The sequence below is a fragment of the Salvia miltiorrhiza genome, chromosome 8 (genome assembly GCF_028751815.1).
Source record: "Salvia miltiorrhiza cultivar Shanhuang (shh) chromosome 8, IMPLAD_Smil_shh, whole genome shotgun sequence".
In the NCBI taxonomy this organism is placed as follows: Eukaryota; Viridiplantae; Streptophyta; class Magnoliopsida; order Lamiales; family Lamiaceae; genus Salvia; species Salvia miltiorrhiza.
In genome coordinates, this window is record NC_080394.1 from 6,828,626 (window position 1) to 6,846,195 (window position 17,570).

The window sequence follows — 17,570 nt, forward strand, 5'->3', positions numbered from 1 at the left end:
TATTTGCATGATTAGATAACAATAGACAATAGACTCATATTTTACATACATATATCATGTTTTGTCCAAAGTAGGTAGAGCATATACAATATGTATATATCATTGTTTTCTCTCGTTTTCTTTTACCCCCCAAAATTGGAAAAAGGCACGTTAAATGCACGTGTCCAAAAAGTCGGTATGTTGGTTGCTTTCTTTAAATAGAGAAAAAAACATGTAAATACATTTAATTTAATGTGTATTATATAGTTTTAAGCTAGACACTCTGTGTGTTTTTCCCAATTATAACTAGTTGAATAACATCCAATTTATTTATTGTGAACATGCGCATGTGAGTGTCAATGGTTTTATTGTTGGCAATGTCTGTGAGCATGCAGAGAAGTTAAAAACTCAAACTGATGCCCATTTAATTTTTCTTAAAATAGAATGATATGTTGGGGTGTTGTTATTTGTTTTAAAAGTCATTAATCCAACTTGTTCCATTTGTGTGACGAACGGAACCTTTATTTTTTGTGCATTGCCCCGATCCAAAACGAAAAGCGCCCTCTCCAACGTAATCCTCTAGAAGAAGTCAGATTATTTTTTTTATACCTTGAATGAAAGCGGGGGAGCCATCTGAAATTATTATTATTATTATTATTATTATTATTATTATTATTATTATTACATTTCACGTCACCAATATAAGATAACTTGAAGAAAATTCTCTTGAGATGTATATTTTGCAGACATCAATATATCCACAAAATGTTGTAGATTAAATTAGAAGTCAAATCGTCATAAAAAAATGGGCGAATTCAATTTCCACCAAATCAAAATATGATGTTAAATTTAGCAGTGTCAAAGAATCTTATTAATTCGTGTGAGTAAGCTAGCCATGGAAACATTAAGATGGTAAATTTTTTAGTTTTGTCTTCCGCCATGGTTGAATTAAATGGAAGTTTCGCCTCTGGTATGTTTTCTTCGTATGGAGATATATATATGGTTGAGATGACACAACAAAACTTTAAAAATTGGAATGATTGAGAAGATTATATAACATGATTATGAAAACGAAGCACTGAATAACAAAAGTTACTAGTATATATTTGGAGGCTATATATTGTAGGGAATTTAATTTGAAGGCTATGCACTCTAGAGTTAAATAGTAAATTCATAATTATGTATTACTCTATTTGCCCCGCAAAACTTGAACAGTATTTCTTTTCAGGTTGTCCTGCATAGCTTGAACATTTTTTTAATATAACAAAAACTTTTCTCTTTATTCACATTTTTGCTTTTTTATTTATGGCACTTAATACACAACTTTTTTTTTTTAATATGACAAACTTTTCTCTTAATTCCTTTAAATTAGTAGCTTTTTGCCATTTTAAGAAGGGTTAATTACGCAAAAAATTATGAACTTTGGGCCAATTTCCAAACTTGCCATGAACTTCTTTTTTTTTTTAATCAAAAATTCTCTAAATTTAATCATCTGAACAATTTTTCCATGGTTTTCAAAAATCCTCAAATTGAGTGCTAACATGACATTTTTAAGTGACCTGAAAAATGACATGGCGTCACCGGCTGTGAATCAAAACGACGTCGTTTAGTTGGGGGTAAAACGACGTCGTTTTGAGCCCAAACCTCTCTCTCTCTTAGTTGAGCCCAACTGCATCGCCGGACCAGAAGTCGAGCAGCAGCAACGCCGGAAGTCGAACTCGTCAGAAAGACTCAGCTCTCCTTATCGCAAACCCTAACCTTATTGCATCAATTTATGTCTCTTCGATTTTGGGTAGAGGAAGGCGACAGAGGGGGTGGCAGATCTAGTGTGGTGGTGGGGGAAGGCAGTAGAGGGGGCTGCGGAGAGGACATCGGAGAGCGCGACGGAGAGGCGCTGGAAGAGGATCGCGCGGGAGAAGGCATAATCGAGGGGTGGGGGAAGGCAGAGCGGTGGATCTGAATGGGTGGGCGGCGACAGGGGCGCCGGATCTGGTGCGGCGACGGGTGGAAGGAGGTGAAATTAGGGTTTGGGGATGGGGGAAAAGGGGGAGACGATGGGGGGATTGAAGGTGGCGGCGAATAGTTGGGAGGTGGTGGGGAAAGGCAGTGCGGTGGATCTGAGGGGGGAGACGATAGGGGGTTTCTTTTCTTTTTTTGTTTTTTTGTTTTGTTCTTTTTTTTTCATGTGTCAATTTTCAGTCATAGTAGGCGTCATGTCGGCGCCATGTCAGCTCGTAATTGCCATGTCAGCAGAGAGCTTCACTGGAACAAAAAAATGTGAAAAAATTATTCAATCCCTTAAATTCAAGGAATTTTTTATATAAAAAAAGCTCATGATAAATTTGAAAATTAGTCCAAAGTTCATAATTTTTGGAAACCTTTTAAGAGGAGGCCTTCTTTTAGATTATGACTGTTTTCGGGCCTTTGACGTGCAATCTACGGGCCCAGCCCACAATAAAGAGCCCGAATTTTCTCCTTAATTCGTAGTACTACGTACTCTACTCGTTTATAGTTTTAACGCACACTTCTCTCTCTTTGCCCTTATTCGGGACATCGGCGGCTCGGCGGCAAAATCCGCAGAATTTCACGGTTAGTTCTAATATTCAACGTCAATTTTGATGAATTATCCTTCTTTTTGTGGTTATTTTAGCTACTTAGGATTGGAGAGTGTATGATTAATGAAAAATATTAAGTGCGTACCAGGTAATTTATTTGTGCGAATTGCGGGTAATTTTCATGGTGTTTAGTTTGATGATTTTGCCAATTCGATGTTTGTCTTGTTAATTGAGAAACCAACGCTTTAATTAGTACCTACAATTGTTTCCTTTATTGTTATCTGGAGAATTACATCATGGCGATGGAAAAATATTTTAATAATCTAGGGTTGAAGTGTGATGTGTTCATGTATCTAGAAAAGGTTGCTGGGGTTATTTCGAACTGGATAGAATGTGAGGTTTGTACTGGGTGGATGTGAATCGGCAGACATATGTATATGAATTTGGGTTGAAACTTGAAACCAAAATTTGAAGCTGGATGTAAAATTAATGCAAACAATTGGTTGTCTGTTGATTTGGGGGAGAGGTAACACTTCAAAAATTGCGTATTGGTTATTTGAAAATTGAGATATTGACATTGCTGGTTTTGGTTCATAGTGATGTCGCTGTGCTTAAAAATTGGAAACACTCGTTTAAGTAAGGATGTGAAAAAGATACTTATTAAACATTCACAAGTCTCACTAAAATTCATACCTCACAAGATGCTTTGTAGTATTGTCATGCATTTTCTAGTCACTTAATGAGGACGTTCTGCAGTGGTTGAATGTTCTTTAGTCTGCATAAAGATTCTTTTTTTCATCTTCAATTGCCGGAAAATAAATTATGTATATATGTATATATATATTTTTTGCAGTATTTAGTTTGACTTTGAGGTAGGTTAGCCTGTACAAATATGGCCAGGAAAAGCAAGAGAAGAGCTAGTGCTGCCACTAAATCTACTTCAGAAGAGGTTGTTTCTAACAAGAAACTGAAAGCCAGTGCAGCCACTAAATCTACTACAGAAGATGCTGTTCCTAGCAAGAGACCACTGAAAAGGCTGAGAAAAGCTATCATTGCTTCTGATTCTACTCCAGAAGAGGTAGTATCAAACAAGAAAATAGTTGAAGACCAAAAAGGCGATGATGCAAAAGAACCTGTTCCAACTTCTAAAGTGAGGAAGCCTTGTACATGGCTTAAGCTTGACAGGCTTAACCCTGAATATGGAAGCAAATCTCTTCAGAGTTGTAAACAAGATAAAGAAGCCAAGCCTGCTGCTGAAGTCAGAGCCCTGGAAAATAATAAGAGGAAGATAAATGCAAAACGTGAAGAAAAAGGTCATTCCCATCCAGTTACTGATGAAAAGAAAAATTCATTTCGCCATAACAAGGAAGCAGGGCCTGCTGCTGAAATCAGAGCCCCAAAGAGAATAAGAGGAAAAGAACTGAAAAACGTGAAGAAAGAGGTTATTCCCATCGGGTTGCTACTGAAAAGCAAAATTCAAGTCGACGTGAAAGGGAAAAAGAAATTATCAGAGAAATTGATGATGAAACTGAGAAAGAACTTGGTGGGTTGATCTTTATGTGCAACTCGAAAACTAAACCAGATTGCTTTAGATACCAAATAATGGGTTTGCCAGCACACAAGAAAGAGGTTGTGATGAACATCAAGCCTGGTCTTAAATTTTTCCTTTATGATTACGATCTCAAGCTCATGTATGGGGTCTTTGAAGCATCGTCTGCGGGTGGCATGAAACTTGAGCCAACAGCTTTTGATGGGGCTTTCCCAGCTCAGGTTGACTGTGCTCTTATAGGTTTACCTTTTTCCACCCCGATTTGCATTTTGTTTTCTGATTTATTGTTTTTTTTCTTCTGCAGGTCCGTTTCATTGTTCACAAGGCATGCCTTCCACTACCTGAGAGTGTGTTTAAGAAAGCAATCAGAGACAGCTACGATGAAAAGAAACGCAAGTTCCAAACAGAGTTGACAGTAAAACAAGTATGATTAATCGATTATGGCTCCTGAATGTGTTACTAAGATTCCAACATTTTCAGCAAGACTTTGGAACTATAACTTCATTCTTCTTCTTCTGCAGGTAAAAAATCTGATAGGCATGTTCAATCCCACCCCTTTGCTGCATCCAAATGGCAAATCCATGGTCCAAGATTCAACTTATTGTTCGGCTCCACCGGCAACTTCATTTAGTGAGGAATACCTGAGGCAAAGATATTTGACCAAATGTGGCAATTCTGATACACATGAGAAACAATTCTCTGACAACCATGTCACTCATAGCCCTGTTCCTCCCCGGGATCCACTTTTTCTTTCTGAGCAAGAATACAGAAGTAATGGGCTTCAACAGGGCAGGCATCTCTTGCCAGAAACTGCAGGCGATAATGTCAGCAATAGATCAGTGCCTAAAAAACTTGATCTTGAACTAAAGCATCTACTTAGGAACCCGGTTTCTACGAGTATGGGTTCAGCTATGCAGCAAAGAGAAGTCAATCAACCTGATCCTTTCTACCTTAGTGAAAAGGAGTACCGCACATATGGCCTTCGAGTGCCCCAGCGCCAGGTAATGCCAAATGCAGCATCTCCCACGATGACAGAGCCTCGCAAGAATTCATATGACCCATATGACGAGGCCACCACCTCATTGGTAAATCGGTATCTGTCTATGCCGATCACAACAGCAGCTCCAGCAGAATCATATCCTCTGGCTGGTAGGGAGCTTTATACCAGTGGTCAGAACCACACAAGCCATATGCTAAGCCATCCTGCAAGGACATTTCCTGATGGAGATAGAGCTTTTGCACCCCATAATTTTCACGAGCCATCTGTATTCAACCAAAGGTCGTATTCACTGAGTGTTTCTTGCGAACAATCAGAACACAACCGGGGAGTCAGTCTCCACCATGAAGCTGATTTGACGTCTACACCAGTCTCTAACCGCTACTCCTTTGCAGGACCTTCTCTATCACAGCACAGATAAGATTATTTTGCTCTTTTAACTGATTAACCTTATGCATTCACAAGTCCTTTGCTGCAAGCGTCAGTGTCAGCTGGAGTTCGTCAGAGAAGCGTGGCTTACTGCTGCGATTATGTTGTATATTAGCTATGAGTTTCAACTCCTGTGTTATTCAAGCATATCTATTGACATATTATGATCATGTTGTTATGGTGTGTTAAAATAATATGTCTACATGCCATGGAGTTGAGTCCACAGTTTTTTTTATCTCGCTTTTTGATTTAATGTGCACAGATAAATTGTTAATTTTTGCTGACTGAAATAAATTGACATCTTTTGATATCTGTCTCAACCTATTTCTATTTCTTTCATAGCCATAGCAATATTTCACTTTCCTCGAGTACCACAATATCATAAATAATTACAGTTTGATGAGATTGGCTTTTGCTGATTGCCAACATCAAATGAAATACTCCATTCCGTTTCATTAAAAGTGACCTGTATTTTATTTTGGGCCGTCTTATATATAGCCTGTTTTCATAAATGAAAATTTTTAACCATTTTAAAAAATGTAGATCTCACTATTTTTAAGTAATTTATGCATTCTTGTTCATTCTCGTGTCGAAGAGTTTTGAGTCACTTATAGTGAGACGGAGAGAGTACTATTTTTTTTGCCTTCCCTAGTTTGATGTTGTCTGTTCTCAGATTCAAACTCAGTTAAATCCAAATAAAATTATAAATATGTCGGTGGCTATGCAGGTTTGGTTCTTTGGGATCGAACTTCTCTCTAAAGCTTGAGATTTTTTTAAAAAAAATAGGCCATCTTGTCAGCTGGTACAAATAATTGAAATAAATACTATGTTTGATGTGCATCAGCTTATCTACAAATATCTTTGCTTCACAAATAATTGCACCCTCTTATAATAAGTTTCTGGTGATTTATGTACCATTCAAGTCTTTATCAAAATATTTATTATTGGAACAGGGTAGTTGGAATAAGATTTTATACACTATCTACATCTCGGTAGTGTCGTAATTTCGACTCAGCATTTTTATTTATTTATTGGATAGCCTAAGCACACCTCCCAATATTCTCTTTCACATCCCATTTTTTATAGGATTAGTCCATAATCTCGTGGTGTGTTCAACAACTTATTTCAAAGACTCCTTTACCCCACATTATTGATTCCAATAAAGATTCTCTGAATTATGGCAATAAAAAATACTATGTGTTCCAACTAATAAACAAAACAATAAGACATCGCATGAAAAACGATCCATTGCATTCGTGGATGGCCTACTATGGCTAGTACGTATAAGTTAAAAAAAAATGGTATAATATCGTTTGAATTTCACCAACACCTTTGAAATACTATTTTTACATATTCACATTGAACTATATAACGATGAACGTTAAGAGAAAATATGAAAAAGAAAAGGAAAATTTAATATAATAACGTTTGAATCTCACCAGCACTTTCAAAATATTCTTAAAACTATTTATGTCGTCTGTTTTTTTATAAGAAAAAACTATTTATGTCGTCGCACTGCATAATTTACGACTAGTGATAATAGCAACCTTTCAGCAAAAAGGTCGACCGCCACTTTCTTATCAAACGGAAATAGTGTAAAGTAATTATAAATTATAGGGTAAATATCATATTAAACCTTGAACTATTCCCGCTTTATCAAAAATATCCTGGAAGTATCGAAATGCTCTCTAAACCCTCAAAGTATCATAGTTTTATCAAATATATCCCACATCTATTTTCCAGTCACCAGAAATGTGACGTGACTCGTCGGATGCCACAGTGCAATTTATATTTTATTTTTTTTAATCCATGTCATTTTATATTCTATTTTTTTTAATCCATATTATTTTAAAAATAAAAATCCACCATTAAATCTATTCCATAGGTGGTTCCAATTAGGAACCCATCTCTGCTTATCTCCGCCTCACAACAGAGGCATGCTCTGCCTCACCAATGGCCATCAACCCCTCAAGCAGCCGCAGCCTCACCCTTAGATACAGTATAAACCCTCTCTCACTCATCGCCACCACAAACCGCTTCTCATCCAAGCACCCCTCCAGCGCCGCCTCATACGCCTCAAACCCCACCCCAACCCCCTCCGCCTCCAGATTCTCCACCACCTCCATCGCCCGCCGCGCCCCCTATTTGCACTATCTCCGCTATCACCTCCGCCGCCGCATCCACCATCCTCGCCTCGCTCAGTTCAGATCAAACGGCTGAAGCTGTCGGAATCGGAAGCGCAGCCAGCTCTCCCTATCCCTCGCAAAACCTCAATCGCTTCCGCGAATTGATCGATTTTGCAGAGCGAGAGAATGAGATAGTTGCAGGCGGGGGGAATAGCTATCAATTTCATCTCCGATAAAAAAAATTCGCACCGCCAGCAGCTAGCGGCGCCGATCGAGCTTATTACTGGGAAGGGTGGATTTTTAATGGGAAGGGTGAGATTTTTATTTTTTAAATGACATGGATTAGAAAGTAGAATATAAAATGACATGGATTATAAAAATATATATATAAATTACACTGTGGCATCCGACGAGCCACGTCACATTTCTGGTGACCGGATAATAAATGTGGGATATATTTGATAAAATCTTGATACTTTGAGGGTTTAGAAAGCATTTCGATACTTCCAGGGTATTTTTGATAAAGCGGGAATAGTTCAAGATTTAATATGATATTTACCCTAAATTATATTGTGGTTGGTGTGGTCATCTGTAAATTATAAAAAATAGATGTGACTGGGTTGAGAGAATATTAATGACATGAAATAGAGAAAAATTAATTAAAGGGGTTATTGCTGGAAAATACATGTAGTTTGTCAATTTTCTGATTTATAACATGACTTTATAATTTGACCAGAAAATACATCAATTTTTAATTTAATTGCAATTATAACATGACTTTATAGTCGGACAAGAAAATTCACCAAGTTTCAATTTATTCTCAATTATAACATGACCTTTTTTAGATTATTTTTCATCATAAATGTATTAATATTTATTGTATTTATATTAAATTGTTATGTATAAAATATTGTTAATTAATTGATTAATTTTTATAAAAATTAAGTTAGATGATTAATTATTTCATAATATATATATATATATATATATTTGATTTTAATATTCTATTAATATATTACATATATAATAAGTATTTATTTATTTAAATTATGAAATTATAAAATATTAGGACCAATAAATAATTTAGGTACATATATTAGAAACTATGTTAAAAAGTAAATAATATTATATATTATTTACATATAGATGTATATTTATCAAATATATATATATATATACACATATATATATAGTATATTGTGAGATGAAAAGAAAATTAAAAATATTTAATGTATTAAACTTTGATATTATTATACTAAATTAATTACAAGGTCATGTTATAATTGAGAATAAATTGAAACTTGGTGTATTTTCTTGTCAGACTATAAAGTCATGTTATAATTGCGATTAAATTGAAAATTGATGTATTTTCTGATCAAATTATAAAGTCATGTTATAAACCAGAAAATTGACAAATAATATGTATTTTCCGACAATAATCTCTTAATTAAATATTAAAAAGATTGGATGATTGGATTGTTAGAATACTTTAAACATAGTCTAATAATCCTTCTGTCCACCAAAAGTATGATATTTTTTGTGGGAACAAATTTTAATAAAATGTGTTGTGATTTTTATGTAGCAGAGAAATGGTCTCAACATTATATAAAATGAGTGATTGAGATTGAATTAAGTGTGATTTTTTTTTTATTTTTATTTTTGTAAATAAAGAGTATTCTAAAAAAAAGTACAATATTTTTAGTGGACACTAAAAATGACAAAAATATCGTGCTGTGCTTTTGGTGGACGGATGAGTAGAAAAATAAAAAGAAAAAAAGAAAAAAGAAAAAGGCAATTGCCTTCTTCCCTCGAACTCAGCTGTTTAAACTTGAAATGATTGCCTCAGAGAGAGAATAGAAGTCCATAATTGTGGGGTGGACCTTGCTTACAGTTAAATGAAATGCATTTAATTATTGAAACGTTTTCCATAAAGTCTGGTGCCACTACCATTCTTCTCCTCCTTCTGCTACCTCACACTCGATCGAATTGCCCATGGCAAACGCTCTCGAACTGCCGGTGCCTGACACCTCCTCTGGTAACTATCATCAACCATGCTGTATGCACAACTTTTACCTTTTTCGTTACCTGCAACTTCATCTTCATTATTTTTGTTTCTAAAGTTGTGATTCATGTTTTGGATAATAATAATAGTTGGATCAGAGAAAGCAACATGGGTAGCATCTCCATCCTATGCATTTTATCATTTCGGCACCAGCGGGGCGGCGGTTGCTGCTGCTTCCACCGTCACTCATCCTTTAGGTACGTAATTTCTTCCTCGTTTTTTTACTTTACATGCAATTTCTGTGTTTTTACTTGTTTACTGTAATTTCTTTCTAATGAGGAGAGCTGAACAATTGGTTTTGATTCGAATTTCGATCTCACTTGTTGGAGAGAGTTTTTCAAGTAGTATCTACTTTGAATATCATATGATTTAATGCTGTTGATCAGTAGCTAAAGGGGTAAAGCAAAATACACTGTTGTTCATGTTATAGATGCCATTTTATTTTATTTTATTTTTTTTAACTTTGATTATTGGAAGTATGTGATTTGGTTTATGTTGGAGCACAGATCTTCTAAAGGTTAGGCTGCAAATGCAAATGGTTGGCCAAAGAGGCCCGCTGATCGGCATGGTGTGGATCTACTTAATCTCCTTTTTTTTAAAAAAAAAGAAGAAGAAGAAGAAAGAGTTTTTTACTTAGCTAACAAATTGATGATGATAATCCATTTTGTTGTGTGCAGAGACAACTTGGCATAAACTTAGTGAAGAATGAAGGACTGAGGGCCTTGTATATGGGATTGACACCTGGGCTAGTGAGATCACTTTTCTATGGAGGTCTTCGTTTAGGCTTATACGAACCATCACTGCGTCTCTCTGAGATGGCTTTTGGGTCCCCCAACATCTTGACCAAGGTAGTGGTTGGAGCCTTCTCTGGTGCTCTTGCAACAGCAGTCACCAACCCGGTCGAGGTGTTGAAGGTACTGTCTCTGTCTGTGATGGATCTTCAACTCTTTTAGGAAGATCCTAATTAACCACCTCTGCAATCTTGTGTTTTAGGTGCGGATGCAGATGGGGAGATTGACCACTAAAGGGCCGTTGCAGGAGCTGCGGAAGATGGCTGCAGAAGAGGGGCTGACCGGCTTCTGGAAAGGGGCCGGGCCTGAAATGACCAGAGCTGCTGTCTTCACCGCGTCACAGCTTGCTACATATGATGAAACCAAGAGGGTTGAGTCCTGTTCCTTGCCTATTTAGTTCATTCTCATGCTTTGTTGCAGTATAAGTCCACTTATTCCCCCTTCTGAATTGCAGCTCGTGATGCGTTGGACTTCACTCGAGGATGGATTCTATCTGCATTTCATGTAATTCAACTTACCTAATATAATCTTTGTGGTTTATGCCCTCTTCATGTTAGAAAGTATGATCTTGATGAAAAAATATGAGATATTGGAGTAAACAACTTCCTGCTCTCTCTCTCTCTCTCTCTCTCTCTCTCTCTCTCTCCTGATCATGCATATATTAGTACTCAATGATGATGAGTATGCAACATTGAATTATTGAAACGACGAGCACCTTGTTGCTTGTAGTTTAGTTAGTGACAATACCTCAGTTGTTAATAGTTTGATTGCTTCAATTTGAAGACATGTATGATTAATTGTGTGCTGCATCTGATGTTTCTTATTCCTAACATTGTCCCTTTACACAGTGCAAGCACCATAGCTGGCGGGGCGAGCACCATTGCAACTGCACCCATCGATGTGGTGAAGACCAGACTTATGCTGCAGCGAGAGTCCAAAACTGTAGGAGCCTACAAAAATGGCCTCCATTGTGCTTACCAGGTTCTTACTTCTTCTCTTCTTGCAGCCTTTGTTTTTTGCTTCATTAAGACATTATAGTGTTCATGACAATCATTTTTGTTTGTCATTTCAGCTTCTGCTAAAAGAAGGCCCTCGAGGTTTCTACAAAGGGTGAGTTACACAATGAGAAACTGCTTCTTTCTGCAAAATCTTGAACCAGTTTGATTTGTTAACTCACTGTTTTCAACTAGGGCGTTTGCATTGTTCACGAGGGTTGGCCCCCAAACGACGATCACCTTCATGCTCTGCGAGCAGCTACGAGGACTCGTGGGACTGAAGGCGCTATAAACCACGAAAATCGCGTGTTTCTTCCCCCAACATTCTTGGTGCAGATTCAGCTGCGAGTGGTAGGATAAACATAGTTGAAGAAGTGAAGATCAATTCATTTGAGGCTTTGAAAGAAAGCATTTTTGTTGTGGACCAGAAATGTGATCTGCAGCGTTGGTACTAATTAGTAATTACCTGTCTTGATATAGGTCGATTGTTTTGTCTATATCATATATATAAATGCGTATGAGTTTATCAATCTTTTTGATTGTTTAGTTTTAAGAGTGTCGTTGTATGTATATTGTATCCAACAGTGATTGATTGTGAAAACAATCAATACATAAATGAGAAGGATATGATCCATGTGTAATGGTCTATTAATCATGAAAACTATGGTGACGAGCTCGTTTTGGAATCTTGCAAAGTTGCATCTATCACAACCACATGTTTAATTAAAGTACATTTCCTTGAGCAAATTCTGAAGTAACAATTGCAGTCTCAAAACAAAACAAAACTATTGTATTTGCAAAGATCCAAAAAAAAAAAACTACTGTATTTGCAGTTTTCTCATTAGCCACCACCGTTATATGCATTATAAAATTAGCCGCAAATGACGATGCGTGTTCTCTCTCTTAGTCATGAACATAGTGTTTACTTTAGGTAATATGTACGTTAATTTATTACTTCCTTCGTCTCATTAATATTGTCCTGTTTTTCTTTTTAAGTTGTTCCATTGATATTATCATGTTTTTATTTTTGGTAATGATTTTACACTACAAACAATATGACCTGACATCTTTACATACTTTTACTACACTAACTAGCAGATAGAACGTACGTTGTACGTGTAATTAATGTTATTTTATTTGATAATTTATTATTTTAAAAAATCTATTAATTCATTACTTTTATTAGATAATTTATTGAATGGATATATTTATTTATAAACCTTATCAATAGCTATATAATATATCACATAGATTTAGTGTAATATCTAATGAATTAATATATTCTTATAAATATATAATATGTAAAACAATTTTAAAATAAAATACATAATATGGATAAAATAGGCAATCCACAAATTGTGCCTTAAGATGCCTTAGACTCTTTTTCTATTACTAGTATAGATATAGATTTAATTCTCCTTAATAATCGTGTTAAAAAAATGGAACAAGCCTGATGGGACGGAGGGAGTATTTATTTTAGTAGATTGATTAATTTTATAATTATTTGATCATTCATCTATTCAAATGAATATTGTAGTATCATATTGTGTCAATTTATAAAACGTGTTTGCTTTGTCCTTTACCATTGCAAGTTCTCATTTCTTCACAATATCAAGTAAAATAATTAGATGAAAATAAGTTACAATGTTTTTTTCACTTGAAGAAGTTACGATATTGAGATAACATAAGAGCTCGTCGTCGTTTCCTGTGTGCTCGATTTAATTATTTAATTCATTTAATTTAATTAACCTAATGAGGACTTAATTAATTTTAAATGGAGTAGTAAATAGCAATGAATTTGTTAGAATGAATTAATGAAAGAATGGTAGTGGTGGGGGCAAAGGCGCGCCCAAGAAAAAAGCATCGCCCCTCAAAAAGGACCGCATTGCAACTTCGCCTTTTCTCATCTTCTTCAAAGTCAATAACGCTTCAGATTCATCATTTCGTCTGCAAAAAGATTCTCCCACAGACAGAATCTCTCAAAATCGCCAATGACGGACTCCTCCTCTGGTAAATCTGCGTTTATATTTTTCGAAAATTTGATTGAAACTAGTGTGTACAAGTTGTCATTCCTATTGTTTTATGCACAAATGGTTCATAATGCTGGCCCCAATTATTCATCGGCTTGTTTCTGAAGATTGTTTCGAAGATGTAATGTCGACTTTATTTTTTTATTTTGGGTGTTGAGGTTGTTTTGAGTTAATTTCTGATTTTTAGATTGGATAATGTTTGTAGGATCAATGAAAGCGAAATGGGGAGTATCCTCATCTGATGTGTTCTATCATTTCGGCACGAGTGGAATGTCTGTTGCTACTGCAACCGGAATTACCCATCCTTTAGGTTAGTTCTTTCTCTATTTAGCTCCTATCGTTTTCTTAGCTTTTCTTTTCTTAATATGTATGTACGAGTGATATCTGTGTCCGTTATTTTTCTGATAAAGAGAACAAGTGTTGAGAATTGATTTACCGTCGGTTTGATGTCTCTTGCTTGGGAGAACGTTTGTAAAAGCTATCATCTTGGATTTGTGATTAGTGTAACATGGTGCTTTTGGTGAGTAGGTTGATAATTTGGTTTATGGCTCACGGCATTCAAGCATTCACTGCAACTTTGATATCAGTTTTATTTCCTTCAATTACTATCAGATGCTTAGATGATAGCTCCTGTATGTAGAACTGTAGGTTTGGGTCCTAAATTGAGATTTGATTGGCCATCAATTAGCTGGTCAAGTCTAAGTTGTTTTCTTTTTTGTTTATTTTATTTTTATTTTTTGGGAAATACAGATGTTCTCAAGGTGAGGCTGCAAATGCAACTAGTCGGCCAAAGAGGCCCGTTGACTGGCATGGTGTGCATCACTACTTGATTTTCTTTTTAATAGAAGAAGCTTCTTAATTAGTTATACCACTACTGATGGGGGATTTAAGGATAATCTTTTATTTTTCCTGGTTTGGTGTAGGGAAAACTTTCTATGCAAGTAGTCAAAAGTGAAGGACTCAGGGCCTTGTATTTGGGATTGACACCTGCATTAATGAGGTCAGTTCTTTATGGAGGTCTCCGTTTAGGCTTATACGAACCTTCAAAATATGTGTGTGAATTGGCTTTTGAGTCCCGCAATGTCTTGATGAAGATTGCATCTGGAGCATTCTCTGGCGCTGTTGCAACAGCATTTACCAATCCAGTGGAAGTGTTGAAGGTACTGAACGTAATGGATCTCGAACTCCCTCTAGAAAATTCCAACTAACTCTGCTTTGTTCTTAGGTACGGTTGCAGATGACAAGAACAAACACTCGCGGGCCGATCCAGGAACTGCGAAAAATTGCTTCAGAAGAGGGCATTGCAGCCCTATGGAAGGGGGTCGGCCCTGCAATGACCAGAGCTGCTGCATTGACTGCTTCACAGCTGGCAACATATGATGAATCCAAGCAGGTGAACCACCCTTTGTTACAATAAAATCATTTATTTTTTTTAGTTTATTCTCATGCTTAGTGGCATTCTAACATTGTAATTATGTCATCCCTCTTTTCAGATGTTGATGAAATTGACGTCTCTTCAGGAAGGATTTTATCTGCATCTCACGTAACCTGACTTCCCCTTGTACATTTTTAATAGTTTGTGCTTATCTTACCCTCCTGTGGAACAGTGGAAGCTTCCCTAGCTTGGTTAGGCAGTAGATAGTCTTGAACAAACATATGATCCTAATAGAAATATGAGATATGCCGCAAATAAATTCTGCTCTATCTGGTGATTCATTGCTACTCCATACTTCTTGCATCCTAGACTGATTGACACTATGCAGACTGATACTTGTACACGTGGGGAAGAGACTATGAAAGTTTGAGATACTTAAGAAACTGCTAGCAGCGTAGCACCTTTAAGGAAATTGGAGTCCTGCTATCTAGAGATCGTCCACCTTATGTAACCGATAAGGAGTATTTCTTTGCTTTCTTGCTTAAATGATTTTCAATCGAAAATAGCAAATTTCTGCCTGAAACAAGCATGGTCTCATAATTTTGCGTCAACTTAATAGTTATCTGTAGAAGTTGTAGTCTCATAATAGAGATGTATAATAGTGTAACAAAAAGTATGATAAACTTTTGACGTAGCTTGGAGCTGAATAGTTTAACGAAATAACTTAAGTTGCGCGGGTAATTGTTGGTTAGTGGCCATGCCCCAATTTAGAAATGTTTCTATTGATATTGAGGTAGAAAAAACATAATGATTTGGCTGTGATTTAACTTATTGGAGTCTGATATGCTTCGATTCTAAAGCAAAAAGTTTTAATCATGTGTTGTATGAGTGGAAATCTTTCTGCTGTTTCTAAATTTTAATTCTGTAACTTGTCATTTTATACAGTGCAAGTACTATAGCTGGCACTGTGAGTACCATCATAACTGCACCGGTTGATATGGTTAAAACAAGACTTATGCTGCAACGACAATCTCAAAGAGTTGGAAGCTATAAAAATGGCTTCCACTGTGCCTACCAGGTTGGCTTATTCTTTGATTCTCTCCCTAATCATTCAGCATTTGGGCACCTTTTCTAAATGATATTTTTTCATATTCTGTTTTGTTTGAACCTGCTTATAATTTGGAACAAGTAGCATTGCTTGTTGAAAGCACTGATAATGCATTATACTTATCTGACAACCATTTTCGTGTACGATTCCAGGTTCTGCAAACAGAGGGTCCTCGTGGTCTTTACAAAGGGTGAGCACTGAGCACCACTTGTCGTTTCATTATGATTCATCTGGAACTGGTTGATTACCTAACTAAGTGTCTGTTGTTGGAAATCAACTAGGGGGTTTGCGATGTTTGCAAGATTGGGTCCGCAAACAACCATTACCTTCATAGTGTGCGAGCAGCTGCGTGGCCTTGCCGGACTGAAGGCCCTCTAAATCGGTAATGTTACCTTCTTCGGGATAGACATGATTGAAGAACTGAAGATGGATGTATGATTTTTTTTTTTTTTCTAGTAGAAATTACAAGGCAGGTGTGTTTGGAATAGGTGAATTGTTTTATGAAATGCGATATAAATGTGTCCTCGTTGATTGGTGCTACTTGTAGTTAGGGGGGCCAGTCTGTATTCTGTATATGAGTATTATCTCATTGCGGGACCATTTTTAAGGCGTGTTGTTGTATTCACTATTTTTGGTAATGATTTTACACTATATAAACAATGTGGTCACACACACCTTTATTCACTTTTACACTCAAAAAGCAAGTTTTTTAGCCTCCATGCCCAAATGAAATGGGACTATTGGACTGGGACGGAGTGAGTACTATTTTTCAGGATAAAATGGTTGTTCATCAACATTTATGCTCTCTGCATTTCACCATCTGCAAAAGACAAAAATTCTCCATAATTATCTCACGAAATATATGTATCTATATTCATAGAAAATTGATACTATAAAAACTTTCCCCAATGTTGAAATTTTGAACCAATTTCAACGGGTATATATATATTTTACTCCTTCCATCGTATTAAAAGTGGTCTGAATTTCATTTTAAGTTGTCTCTTTATAAGTGATTTGTTTTTATAAATAATAAAAATTAATTTTTTAAAAAATGTAAATCTTATCTCTTTTAATTAATTTACATCTTTTCTTTAATTAGCGTACTTACAAATTTTATATCATTTATAATGAGAAGAATGAATTACTATAATTTTATCTTATTATTATGGTGGGGGAGAAGCAGCACTACGAGTCCTTTATTTATTTACTTTTTTTTACAACTTCAAATGTAGAAATGGATAAAATTGGGAAATGGGAATATCAACTCTCTCTCACTCTCTTCCTTTTGGGAGTTAGAGAAGATATTGAAATTAAATTAATCATAAAGAGTGATGTTTTTCGTAAAAAGAGCGTTCAAAATATTATTTTATATGTCCACAAAAAAGTTTACACATTGTGAACAATGTATATTTTAATAAAATGTGAGTGAAGTTTAAGATTGTAATCGAGTCAAATCGAGCTTAACATTAGTAGGCTCGAACTCGGCTCATTTAAATATTTGGGTATTTTAGCTCTGCTCGAGCTCGATTCGAGCTTCAATCTTATTGATCGAGCTCGACTCGTCATCCATTTAC

General features: G+C 35.9%; 3 protein-coding genes across 7 annotated transcripts; all 3 read left to right on the forward strand.

Moving 5' to 3' along the window:
• The first annotated feature begins 2,391 nt into the window (after positions 1–2,391).
• Positions 2,392–5,821, forward strand: LOC131000509 (uncharacterized). Of its 3 annotated transcripts, none has more exons than XM_057926449.1 (4): positions 2,392–2,568; positions 3,388–4,304; positions 4,388–4,507; positions 4,605–5,821. In XM_057926449.1, the coding sequence occupies exons 2-4, from the start codon at positions 4,092–4,094 to the stop codon at positions 5,499–5,501; spliced, it is 1,230 nt and encodes a 409-aa protein (XP_057782432.1). In that variant the 5' UTR covers positions 2,392–2,568; positions 3,388–4,091; the 3' UTR covers positions 5,502–5,821. The 3 variants fall into 3 exon arrangements, with proteins under 3 accessions (XP_057782432.1, XP_057782433.1, XP_057782431.1); XM_057926450.1 differs by having other exon boundaries at positions 3,435–4,304; XM_057926448.1 differs by having other exon boundaries at positions 2,416–2,568; positions 3,416–4,304.
• A 3,668-nt stretch (positions 5,822–9,489) lies between these two features.
• LOC131000510 (uncharacterized) lies at positions 9,490–12,169 on the forward strand. Of its 2 annotated transcripts, none has more exons than XM_057926451.1 (9): positions 9,490–9,691; positions 9,787–9,894; positions 10,204–10,265; positions 10,375–10,611; positions 10,691–10,858; positions 10,943–10,992; positions 11,337–11,469; positions 11,561–11,598; positions 11,679–12,169. In XM_057926451.1, the coding sequence occupies exons 1-9, from the start codon at positions 9,628–9,630 to the stop codon at positions 11,773–11,775; spliced, it is 957 nt and encodes a 318-aa protein (XP_057782434.1). In that variant the 5' UTR covers positions 9,490–9,627; the 3' UTR covers positions 11,776–12,169. The 2 variants fall into 2 exon arrangements, with proteins under 2 accessions (XP_057782434.1, XP_057782435.1); XM_057926452.1 differs by having other exon boundaries at positions 9,493–9,670.
• A 1,114-nt stretch (positions 12,170–13,283) lies between these two features.
• LOC131000511 (uncharacterized) lies at positions 13,284–16,680 on the forward strand. Of its 2 annotated transcripts, XM_057926453.1 has the most exons (9): positions 13,284–13,493; positions 13,719–13,823; positions 14,264–14,325; positions 14,437–14,673; positions 14,739–14,906; positions 15,007–15,056; positions 15,834–15,966; positions 16,149–16,186; positions 16,278–16,680. In XM_057926453.1, exons 1-9 carry the CDS (start codon positions 13,475–13,477, stop codon positions 16,372–16,374), a joined length of 909 nt encoding a protein of 302 aa, XP_057782436.1. In that variant the 5' UTR covers positions 13,284–13,474; the 3' UTR covers positions 16,375–16,680. The 2 variants fall into 2 exon arrangements, with proteins under 2 accessions (XP_057782436.1, XP_057782437.1); XM_057926454.1 differs by lacking the exons at positions 13,284–13,493; positions 14,264–14,325.
• The last annotated feature ends 890 nt before the right edge of the window (positions 16,681–17,570 follow it).